The sequence below is a fragment of the Anomaloglossus baeobatrachus genome, chromosome 3 (genome assembly GCF_048569485.1).
Source record: "Anomaloglossus baeobatrachus isolate aAnoBae1 chromosome 3, aAnoBae1.hap1, whole genome shotgun sequence".
Classification (NCBI taxonomy): Eukaryota; Metazoa; Chordata; class Amphibia; order Anura; family Aromobatidae; genus Anomaloglossus; species Anomaloglossus baeobatrachus.
This window is the reverse complement of record NC_134355.1, coordinates 10094786-10107563: the sequence shown is the minus strand read 5'-3', so window position 1 is coordinate 10107563 and position 12778 is coordinate 10094786. Positions and strand designations below refer to the sequence as shown.

Here is a 12778-nt window from a genome sequence, read left to right as displayed (position 1 = left end):
GAGAGCGAGAGAGAGACACGAGAAGAGAGCGAGAGAGAGACACGAGAAGAGAGCGAGAGAGAGACACGAGAAGAGAGCGAGAGAGAGACACGAGAAGAGAGCGAGAGAGAGACACGAGAAGAGAGCGAGAGAGAGACACGAGAAGAGAGCGAGAGAGACACGAGAAGAGAGCGAGAGAGAGACACGAGAAGAGAGCGAGAGAGAGACACGAGAAGAGAGCGAGAGAGAGACACGAGAAGAGCGAGAGAGAGAGACACGAGAAGAGCGAGAGAGAGAGACACGAGAAGAGCGAGAGAGAGAGAGAGACACGAGGAGAGCGAGAGAGAGACACGAGAAGAGCGAGAGAGAGACACGAGAAGAGCGAGAGAGAGACACGAGAAGAGCGAGAGAGAGACATGAGAAGAGCGAGAGAGAGACACGAGAAGAGAGCGAGAGAGAGAGACACGAGAAGAGAGCGAGAGAGAGAGACACGAGAAGAGAGCGAGAGAGAGACACGAGAAGAGAGCGAGAGAGAGAGACGAGAAGAGAGCGAGAGAGAAGACACGAGAAGAGAGCGAGAGAGAAGACACGAGAAGAGAGCGAGAGAAAGACACGAGAAGAGAGCGAGAGAGAGACACGAGAAGAGAGCGAGAGAGAGACGAGAAGAGAGCGAGAGAGAGACACGAGAAGAGAGCGAGAGAGAGACACGAGAAGAGAGCGAGAGAGAGACACGAGAAGAGAGCGAGAGAGAGAGACACGAGAAGAAAGCGAGAGAGACACGAGAAGAGAGAGGGAGAGAGACACGAGAAGAGAGAGGGAGAGACACGAGAAGAGAGCGAGAGAGACACGAGAAGAGAGACGAGAAGAGCGACACGAGAAGAGCGAGACGAGAAGAGAGCGAGAGAGACACGAGAAGAGAGCGAGAGAGACACGAGAAGAGAGCGAGAGAGACGAGAAGAGAGCGAGAGAGACACGAGAAGAGAGAGGGAGAGAGACACGAGAAGAGCGAGAGAGGAGAGACACGAGAAGAGCGAGAGAGGAGAGACACGAGAAGAGCGAGAGAGGAGAGACACGAGAAGAGCGAGAGAGGAGAGACACGAGAAGAGCGAGAGAGGAGAGACACGAGAAGAGCGAGAGAGGAGAGACACGAGAAGAGCGAGAGAGGAGAGACACGAGAAGAGCGAGAGAGGAGAGACACGAGAAGAGCGAGAGAGGAGAGACACGAGAAGAGCGAGAGAGGAGAGACACGAGAAGAGCGAGAGAGGAGAGACACGAGAAGAGCGAGAGAGGAGAGACACGAGAAGAGCGAGAGAGGAGAGACACGAGAAGAGCGAGAGAGGGGAGACACGAGAAGAGCGAGAGAGGAGAGACACGAGAAGAGCGAGAGAGGGGAGACACGAGAAGAGCGAGAGAGGAGAGACACGAGAAGAGCGAGAGAGGAGAGACACGAGAAGAGCGAGAGAGGAGAGACACGAGAAGAGCGAGAGACACGAGAAGAGCGAGAGACACGAGAAGAGCGAGAGACACGAGAAGAGCGAGAGACACGAGAAGAGCGAGAGACACGAGAAGAGCGAGAGACACGAGAAGAGCGAGAGACACGAGAAGAGCGAGAGACACGAGAAGAGCGAGAGACACGAGAAGAGCGAGAGACACGAGAAGAGCGAGAGACACGAGAAGAGCGAGAGACACGAGAAGAGCGAGAGACACGAGAAGAGCGAGAGAGACGAGAAGAGCGAGAGAGAGAGACACGAGAAGAGCGAGAGAGAGAGACACGAGAAGAGCGAGAGAGAGACACGAGAAGAGCGAGAGAGAGACACGAGAAGAGCGAGAGAGAGACACGAGAAGAGCGAGAGAGAGACACGAGAAGAGCGAGAGAGAGACACGAGAAGAGCGAGAGAGAGAGACACGAGAAGAGCGAGAGAGAGAGACACGAGAAGAGAGCGAGAGAGAGACACGAGAAGAGAGAGACACGAGAAGAGAGAGACACGAGAAGAGAGAGACACGAGAAGAGAGAGACACGAGAAGAGAGAGACACGAGAAGAGAGAGACACGAGAAGAGAGAGACACGAGAAGAGAGAGACACGAGAAGAGAGAGACACGAGAAGAGAGAGACACGAGAAGAGAGAGACACGAGAAGAGAGAGACACGAGAAGAGAGAGACACGAGAAGAGAGAGACACGAGAAGAGAGAGACACGAGAAGAGAGAGACACGAGAAGAGCGAGAGAGACACGAGAAGAGCGAGAGAGACACGAGAAGAGAGCGAGAGAGACACGAGAAGAGAGCGAGATAGACACGAGAAGAGAGCGAGAGAGACACGAGAAGAGAGCGAGAGAGACACGAGAAGAGAGCGAGAGAGACACGAGAAGAGCGAGAGAGACACGAGAAGAGCGAGAGAGAGACACGAGAAGAGCGAGAGAGAGACACGAGAAGAGCGAGAGAGAGACACGAGAAGAGCGAGAGAGAGACACGAGAAGAGCGAGAGAGAGACACGAGAAGAGCGAGAGAGAGACACGAGAAGAGAGAGACACGAAAAGAGAGCGAGAGAGACACGAAAAGAGAGCGAGAGAGACACGAAAAGAGAGCGAGAGACACACGAAAAGAGAGCGAGAGACACACGAGAAGAGAGAGACACGAGAAGAGAGAGACACGAGAAGAGAGAGAGAGACACGAGAAGAGAGAGACACGAGAAGAGAGAGACACGAGAAGAGAGAGACACGAGAAGAGAGAGACGAAAGAAGATGCCTTCAGATATGAGAGACCTGGAGATGTTTATACAGAAGAGTCCGAGATTCCAGGTGCGAGGATGAAGAAGCTGTGGACGGGGACAGGAGGCGACTGATGGAAGGGATTTATTCCAGAGGGTAAAGGGCGAGGAACCAAATGTTAAGACAAGGGAGAGAACAATTGAGTCCGGACTATTTTTGGGGATTTGTGTGAAATTTTGTCCAATTTGCATTTTTCCTGTTTTTATTTGTGTTGTTCCAATACACACAGAAAATAAACCTGTGTAAAAGAAATATGGGTCTCCAAATACCTAAATATCTGGAATTTTCCGGAATTCCCAGCAGGGAGGGAAAACAAACTATTTCTAGAATGGAGAAATAAGGGGATCGGTGGGGTGAAAGATCTGCTCCATGAAACGGAACATAGGTGGTTGACCCTTGAGGAGATGGTGAACAGGTACGGGCTTTCCCCATTCCAAATCATACAATACAAACAGGTGGAAAAGGGAATAATGGGACTATTGAGGGATGTTAGAAAAGAACAGGTAATGAATGAAATGGACCAGTTTATAATGAAGGATAAACAGGAGATTACTATCTCCTCCCTGTACAAAGATCTGAGAACAGCACTGGTACCACTGCACTCGGACCAGGTCTGGGGAGCATGGGCACGACAACTAAAAGATACAGAGGCAGGGGAAAAGATACGGCAGGGATGGATGAGGATGAGGAAGGAGGTGATTAATGAGGGCTGGAGGGACACACAGTTTAGATTAATGCACAGAGCAATTTATGGTTTTAACATCCCCACCAAGCAGACGATGAATAAAATAGAACATTGCCCCAAATGTAAGCAGCCGAAAACGGACTTATACCACGGGATTTGGCAGTGCTCAGAAAGTCAGAAAGTTTGGGGAAAAATGAAGACACTTATAGAAAAAGTATGCGAAGTGGAAATGCAGCTAGACCCATTGTTATGGATTTTCCACCACAGGACTAAAGAAAAGGAAGGAGGAGGAGATACACGAGGGACCACGATTCCAAGACTCTTCCATAATATTGCTATGATAGGGAAAAGGCCCTACTACGCAGATGGCTCGAGGAATCTGCTCCATCAGAGGACGAGGTGGTCAATCAGATTAAAAAGCTGCTCAAGATTGAACAGTTGGAAGCCGAAAGAAATAAGGACAAACTAACGGGAAACTTTTTTAAAAAATGGAAGAGATTTAGGCTCTGTGTGCACTGGGAAATGGAATTTTCTTGAGAAAATTCCGCATCCTCTCAAAGATTACTGCACCCGCGGTAAAAAAACGCGTGGAACCGCACCCGAAAACCGCATGCGGTTTGCTGCGGTTTTACCGCGGTATTGTTCGCGGTATTGCCGCGGTTTTGCCGCGTGCGGGTTGGGATGTGCTTTATTGCATTCAATGCAATAAAGCACATTGAAGAAAAAAAAACAAAAACATTTAATTCTGATAGTAGATAGACAGAAGAATAGATAGAGGGATAGATAGATAGACAGATAGATAGAGGGATAGATAGATAGAGGGATAGATAGATAGAGGGATAGATAGATAGACAGATAGATAGAGGGATAGCTAGAGGACAGATCGCTGCATTTCCCACGGTCGGCAGTGAGTTCACATTACCGGCCGTGGGAAATGACCGGTAATTACCTCTGCTGTCTGCTGCATTCCGCAGTGTCTGTGACAGTCGCGGCTGGATGGAAGCAGCGCAGGACCTGTGGATTACGCCGGAGCTTTGTTTGGGGGGGGGTTAATAAAAGGGTGAACGAGGCTTGTTGGTTTTATTTAAAATAAAGGATTTTTCGGTGTCTGTGTTTTTTTCACTTTACTTACGGGTTGATCATGTCAGCTGTCACATAGACGCTGCCATGATCAAGCCTGGAGTTAATGGCGGTGGTCCCCCACTATCATTAACCCCTTGTATTACCTTGCCACCACTGCTACACGGTGGCAAGAAGAGCCGAGGACACTCCGGTAGTGCCGCATAATGTATGCGACAGTGCCGGGGCAGCTGCTGCTGATATTCTCGGCTGCGGGAAGGGGAGTGAGGCGGGGGACATTAACCCTGCCCCTCTCCTCGGCTGGAAGGTAAATATGCAGCGGAGCCCACGTGCTTTTTTTTCTATATTTCCGTTTTCTTTCTATGTGTGTTCTATGTGTCTGTGTTCTATGTCTGTGATGTGTCTGTGTGTGTTTACTCTCTGCTTTGCTTCCTCTTCCTGTAATGACATCACTTCCCTGCAAAACCGCAGACAGCGATGCACATTACTGGAGGTAAACCGCGAAATACCGCAGGGAATAACGCAGGAAAACGCAGTGAACCGCACAGAATTTGCTGCCTGCGTTATTCCCTGCGGGATTTCATGATTAACATTGGAGTCAATGGAGTGAAATCCCGCAGCGATGTGCGGAAAAGAAGTGACATGCACTTGTTTTTGCTGCGGGAATCCTGCAGCAAAACACGCAGCTGTCAAATTCCGCCCAGTGCGCACAGGATTTTTTTTCTCCATAGGATTTGCTGGTGATTCACTGCAGAGATGTTATGGACATTTTCTGCAGCGAAACATGCAGCAAAACCGCGGAAAATCAGCGGCAAAATCCGGTAAGTGCGCACAGGGCCTTATAGTACAACAGTATGGAGTTGCAGAAATACGGAAAGTGGTATCTCCTTTCACTAATACGGAATGGTATCTACTGGGAGACTTGCAAGGCACATTGGGAAAGCTGAAAATACACACGCCGTAGAGACACGACAGTAGGGCGAGACGAGGGTTTCAGAGAAATAGGGCTTCACACGGGAATCAGAATATAGAGGAGCTGGGTGCTCTTCCGCGACTTATACCTGGTGTTCAGCGTATTAAAAATGTTGGGGGGGATAAAGTGGGAATAAAAGAGGGTGGGTTAAGACAAGGGTGGGTAAATTGGTAAGGTGAATTTATTCTTGTTCAAATGTTAGACATATTGTAATGATTCTGAAAACGGCAATAAAATTTGTGTTTAGAAAAAAAAAGAAATATGGGAGAAAAACGTCGTGTTCTGGAGCAATTTCCTAGGTGCGGCCACTCAGTCCTGAGCATACACCTGCTGCGGGCAGCACTCCTGCAGATGTGCGGGGTCACGCTCGGGGGTCACGCTCGGGTGTCACGCTCGGGGGGGGGGGGTCACGCTCGGGGGTCACGCTCGGGTTTGTGGCTGGAGCAGTGATCGGTGCAGGATGATGAGGATCACACTGAGATGAAGCTGTAACATCTCATCCGCATAGATCTCTGTATCTGAGAGCGCTGTCATCTCTGTGGCCAGTGAGATCAGCCGCAGCAGCCCCCTCCTCAGCCGTACCCCACTGATGAGAGGCATTAAGTCCTCCATGCTTCAGAGCTGCCGCTCCGCTCCGCTGGACACCGATGAGGCGATAACTGCTATTTACAATCACGTCAGCGCCAACGCCGGGCGAGAAACCACGAAGAAAGGAGGCGGCGACACCGAGACCAGCAGAGAGCACGGGGACACAAGCGTGTCCTACAGGAACACGTATCTACAGGGGTTACATAGGACTGCTATTACATTATCTGTACTCAGAGATATCACTGTGTTATCTGTGGTGTTACATGGGACTGCAGGTGACCTCTACTACATTATCTGTACTCAGATATCACTGTGTTACCTGTGGTGTTACATAGGACTGCAGGTGACATCTACTACATTATCTGTACTCAGAGATATCACTGTGTTACCTGTGGTGTTACATAGGACTGCAGGTGACATCTACTACATTATCTGTACTCAAAGATATCGCTGTGTTATCTGTGGTGTTACATAGGACTGCAGGTGACATTACTACATTATCTGTACTCAGAGAGATATCACTGTGTTACCTGTGGTGTTACATAGGACTGCAGGTGACATGTACAGGTCGTCCTGTGGGTCTGTGGTGTTACATAGGACTGCAGGTGACATGTACAGGTCGTCCTGAGTGCTATTGATTGTGTTACATAGGACTGTATGTGGCATGTACAGGTCATCCTGTGTGTTATCGTTGGTGTTACATAGGACTGCAGGTGGCTTGTACAGGTGATTCTGTGTGTTATCAGTGGTGTTACATAGGACTGCAGGTGACATGTACAGGTCATTGTGTTTTATCGGTGGTGTTACATGGGACTGCAGGTGGCTTGTACAGGTCCATCCTGTGTGTTATCGGTGGTGTTACATAGGACTGCAGGTGACATCTACTACATTATCTGTACTCAGAGATATCACTGTGTTATCTGTGGTGTTACATAGGACTGCAGGTGACATCTACTACATTATCTGTACTCAGAGATATATCACTGTGTTATCGGTGGTGTTACATGGGACTGCAGGTGGCTTGTACAGGTGATTCTGTGGGTTATCGGTGGTGTTACATGGGACTGCAGCTTAGAGGTGCAGCATTTCCTGGGCTCACACTCAGGCTTTTTCCATTGCACACAGCGGGGCGGTGAGGCGCGGCGGTTTCTCGGGATGTGTCACATTTTCCGCCTTTCTGTCTGTACTTGTTCCAATTCTCGCTCGGCCTTGGGGACCCGGCATTCACTTTCGCAGGAGCGCGGTGTTTGGGAAGAGGCCGGTGAACGTGACGGCACCAGTTCTATTTAATGCAGGGGACGCGGCGGTGCGCAGGATTCGGTCCCCGATGACAATACTGAAGAGTCTTATAAACAGAGCGTTCAATTCAGAGCCAAAGCCAGTGCACGCCGGAAAAGCATTCACCCCCCAGAGCTGCGCTCTTACCTGTGTCACAGGATCTTTTGGTTGGTGTGGTTAGAGAGACGTGAGCGGTATCTGTGCAGGGCCCACCTGGAAAACAAAGCAGCACAATCACAGCAGGCAACGGCTCAGATAGCAACAACCCAAAATATCCCTGGCCTCAGACGTATCCTGGCCCGAAAGGGGGGGAGCAGCAGTCCAGCCCAAAGGGGGGGGAGCAGCAGTCCAGCCCAAAGGGGGGGGGAGCAGCAGTCCAGCCCAAAGGGGGGGGGAGCAGCAGTCCATCCCAAAGGGGGGGGGGGGGAGAGCAGCAGTCCGGCCCGAAGGGGGGAGAGCAGCAGTCCGGCCCGAAGGGGGGAGAGCAGCAGTCCGGCCCGAAGGGGGGAGAGCAGCAGTCCGGCCCGAAGGGGGGAGAGCAGCAGTCCGGCCCGAAGGGGGGAGAGGAGCAGCAGTCCAGCCCAAAGGGGGGGGGGGAGCAGCAGTCCGGCCCAAAGGGGGGGAGCAGCAGTCCAGCCCAAAGGGGGGGGGGAGCAGCAGTCCAGCCCAAAGGGAGGGGGGGGGGAGCAGCAGTCCAGCCCAAAGGGAGGGGGGGGGGACAGCGGTCCAGCCCAAAGGGAGGGGGGGTGAGCAGCAGTCCGGCCCAAAGGGGGGGGGGGAGAGCAGCAGTCCGGCCCGAAGGGGAGGGGAGAGCAGCAGTCCGGCCCGAAGGGGAGGGGAGAGCAGCAGTCCGGCCCGAAGGGGAGGGGAGAGCAGCAGTCCGGCCCGAAGGGGAGGGGAGAGCAGCAGTCCGGCCCGAAGGGGGGGGGGAGCAGCAGTCCGGCCCGAAGGGGGGGGGGGGGAGAGCAGCAGTCCGGCCCGAAGGGGAGGGGAGAGCAGCAGTCCGGCCCGAAGGGGGGGGGGAGCAGCAGTCCGGCCCGAAGGGGGGAGAGCAGCAGTCGGGCCCGAAGGGGGGGGCAGGAGTCTGGCCTGAAAGGGGCACTGCAGTCAGGCCGCAGGTGGGCACAGCAGTCAGGCCGCAGGTGGGCACAGCAGTCAGGCCGCAGGTGGGCACAGCAGTCAGGCCGCAGGTGGGCACAGCAGTCAGGCCGCAGGTGGGCACAGCAGTCAGGCCGCAGGTGGGCACAGCAGTCAGGCCGCGGGTGGGCACAGCAGTCAGGCCGCAGGTGGGCACAGCAGTCAGGCCGCAGGTGGGCACAGCAGTCAGGCCGCAGGTGGGCACAGCAGTCAGGCCGCAGGTGGGCACAGCAGTCAGGCCGCAGGTGGGCACAGCAGTCAGGCCGCAGGAGGCTCATTTCACTAACATGAGCTTCAGAGGTGCACGGTGCTACCCTGCCCCTCCTCCATGCTTTAAACTGTAGCTTTGCTTTACTATTCAGAGAATGATCATACATCTCAGCCCTCTCCAGTACTTTACACTGCAGCTCTGATCTTACATCACAGTCCTCCACAGTACTTTACACTGCAGCTCTGATCTTACATCACAGTCCTCCACAGTACTTTACACTGCAGCTCTGATCATACATCACAGTCCTCCACAGTACTTTACACTGCAGCTCTGATCTTACATCACAGTCCTCCACAGTACTTTACACTGCAGCTCTGATCTTACATCACAGTCCTCCACAGTACTTTACACTGAGCTCTGATCATACATCACAGTCCTCCACAGTACTTTACACTGCAGCTCTGATCTTACATCACAGTCCTCCACAGTACTTTACACTGCAGCTCTGATCATACATCACAGTCCTCCACAGTACTTTACACTGCAGCTCTGATCATACATCACAGTCCTCCACAGTACTTTACACTGCAGCTCTGATCATACATCACAGTCCTCCACAGTACTTTACACTGCAGCTCTGATCTTACATCACTACAAAGCTGTTGTGAAATTGTATTTTGAGCTCTATCCTATGCTCATTAAAAGAGCAAATCAGTTGGTGACTGTGGAGCCATGCTTTACGCTGCAGCTTTGATCACGCCGGCACGTACTTCAGCTCGGATATTAGGACACGTTACTATTCGCTACATTTCGGCTGGAATAATCCAGGCAATCGTTCACAAGGCAATTCCCGAACTTTCCATTAACATAGACTTCAGAAGTGGCTTTCCACGTAATAACCTTTCTATAACCGGAGATCTATAAACAGACGGGGACTCATCCGTGAAGTTCAGCGCTTCCTCATTTCATGCGCAGTAAATGTATCTGAACGCAGCCGAGAGATAAAAAGTAGAAGAAAGTGAAGCCGGCGCCGGAGCGACTTGTCGGAGCGGAGACGGCCGTTAAATAATCTAGAGGATTATCAGGTCTCCAATGTTCCTGAAATGAGAGAAATGCCAGATTTGTAATGCAAATTGCCTAATGAAGCAGCGGGAGAGAGCGAGCGGGAGAGAGCGAGCGGGAGAGAGCGAGCGGGAGAGAGCGAGCGGGAGAGAGCGAGCGGGACACTGGCGGGAGGACGGGCGCTCCTCATCATTAATGCTCACGCTTCCCTCACGATGAACTTACCTGGATTCCTCCTCTCTTCAGCCCCGGCCTCTGGGACGCCGGCAATTTCTGTGCTAATTAATGGGGCCGCTCGGGGCCTAAGGAGCCCAATTAATGGCGCTTTTCAAGGCTCTGTCTCCAGAGAACATGGATGAGAGCAGCAGCTAAACTGAGGAGCAGCGCTGGGAACGACGGCACCGACCCGAAACTGTGCACGAAATAGATTATATACAGCATAGGAACGACGTGTCAGGGTCCAAACTTACGTACTCCACTTATAAGGTCTCCGACTTTAGACCACGTACAGAACACGAGTAACCAGACCCCCACACCACTGATCACCATGCCCACTGCTGTCCACGGGAGGATGGATGTTCAAGGCTTGAACACTGTATAGCAGGAGGCCGGGATAGGCAGAGCCAAGTGTGTGGCCGCAGAACCAGACACCTCAAATGTGTAGGGCCCTTCTCCGTTCCATTGTGATTGAGCCCCCTCCATGGATGAGAAGCCCCCACACAATTGATAAGTCCTCTTCAAGAATTGGTCCTGGCACTTGCAGGACTTTGTTGTGAAGACCATGGACATGAGCCAACGTAGGAGACAATAAATGTATGAGGACCATGGACAGCTCAACCACCTCAATCAGCTGGTGTAGGATACAATACATGTCTGAGAACCACGGACAGCTCCACCACCTCAATCAGCTGGTATAGGGTACAACACATGTCTGAGGACCATGGACAGCTCAACCACCTCAATCAGCTGGTGTAGGATACAATACTTGTCTGAGGACCATGGACAGCTCCACCACCACAATCAGCTGGTATAGGGTACAATACATGTCTGAGGACCACGGACAGCTCCACCACCTCAATCAGCTGGTATAGGGTACAATACATGTCTGAGGACCACGGACAGCTCCACCACCTCAATCAGCTGGTATAGGATACAATACATGTATGAGGACCACGGACAGCTCCACCACCTCAATCAGCTGGCATAGGGTACAATTAATGTATGATGACCACGGACAGCTCCACCACCTCAATCAGCTGGTATAGGGTACAACACATGTCTGAGGACCATGGACAGCTCCACCACCTCAATCAGCTGGTGTAGGATACAATACATGTATGAGGACCACGGACAGCTCCACCACCTCAATCAGCTGGTGTAGGATACAATACATGTATGAGGACCACGGACAGCTCCACCACCTCAATCAGCTGGTGTAGGATACAATACATGTATGAGGACCACACACAGCTCCACCACCTCAATCAGCTGGTATAGGGTACAACATATGTCTGAGGACCATAGACCGCTCCACCACCTCAATCAGCTGGTATAGGGTACAGCACATGTCTGAGGACCACGGACAGCTCCACCACCTCAATCAGCTGGTATAGGGTACAACACATGTCTGAGGACCATGGACAGCTCCACCACCTCAATCAGCTGGTGTAGGATACAATACATGTATGAGGACCATGGACAGCTCACCACCTCAATCAGCTGGTGTAGGATACAATACATGTATGAGGACCACACACAGCTCCACCACCTCAATCAGCTGGTATAGGGTACAACACATGTATGAGGACCATGGACAGCTCTATCACCTCAATCAGTCGGTGTAGGGTACTATACATGTATGAGGACCATGGACAGCTCTATCACCTCAATAAGCCAGTGTAGGGTACTATACATGTATGAGGACCATGGACAGCTCCACCACCTCAATCAGCTGGTATAGGGTACAATACATGTGAGGACCATGGACAGCTCTGCCACCTCAATCAGCCGGTGTAGGGTACAACATGTATGAGGACCTTGGACAGCTCCACCACCTCAATCAGCTGGTATAAGGTACAACACCTGTATGAGGACCATGGACAGCTCTACCATCTCAATCAGCCAGTGTAGGGTACTATACATGTATGAGGACCATGGACAGCTCCACCACCATCAGCTAGTGTAGAGCACTATACATGTATGAGGACCATGGACAGCTCCACCACCACAATCAGCCAGTGTAGAGCACTATACATGTGTGAGGACAATGGACAGCTCCACCACCTCAATCAGTTGGTGTAGAGCACTATACATGTATGAGGACCATGGACCGCTTCATCATCTCAGTCAGCCAGTGTAGGGTACTATACATGTATGAGGACCATAGACAGCTCCACCACCTCAGCCAGTGTAGGGTACTATACATGTATGAGGACCATGGACAGCCCACCACCTCAATCAGTTGGTGTAGAGCACTATACATGTATGAGGACCATGGACAGCTTCATCATCTCAGTCAGCCAGTGTAGGGTACTATACATGTACTAGAAAGTGGCCCGATTCTAACGTATCGGGTAGTCTAGAATGTGTATGTAGGTTAGCAGATTGAATAATAATATAATCAGCAAGTCTTGAATAATGATGGGTCATTTTTTGCTCGTTGGTCTCCCGCTGTGCAGCACGCATCGGCGTGTTTGACAGTGGGAGACCATCGATCTGAATGGGCAGGGAGCCGGCATACACTGTTAACCATGTTACACAATCGGGTAACTATGCAAAGCGGTTTGCTTAGTTACCCGATGTGTACTATGGTTACCAGCGTACGCCAGCTCAAGCACACATGTACCAGGAGCCGGGGGTAAGGTGGTAACCATGGTACACATTGGGTAACTAAGGAAAGCGGTTTCTATAGTTACCCGATGTGTACCATGGATACCAGCCTACGCCGGCTCCGGCACACATGTGTCAGGAGGCGGGGTAAGCTAGTGGCTTTTCTCCACTTTGTCTTGCCGGTGTGGGC

The 12778-nt window shown here is 51.7% G+C and overlaps 1 protein-coding gene across 1 annotated transcript in view; it reads right to left on the bottom strand.

Annotated features, from left to right (window-relative positions):
• The window catches only part of ZFAND3 (zinc finger AN1-type containing 3), a 245594-nt gene that overhangs the window by 67265 nt on the left and 165551 nt on the right, over positions 1-12778 (bottom strand). Inside the window, exon 4 of the mRNA XM_075338982.1 lies at positions 7497-7562. Within this exon, the coding sequence (XP_075195097.1) occupies positions 7497-7562 (66 nt within the window). The remainder of the gene's footprint in view (positions 1-7496; positions 7563-12778) is intronic.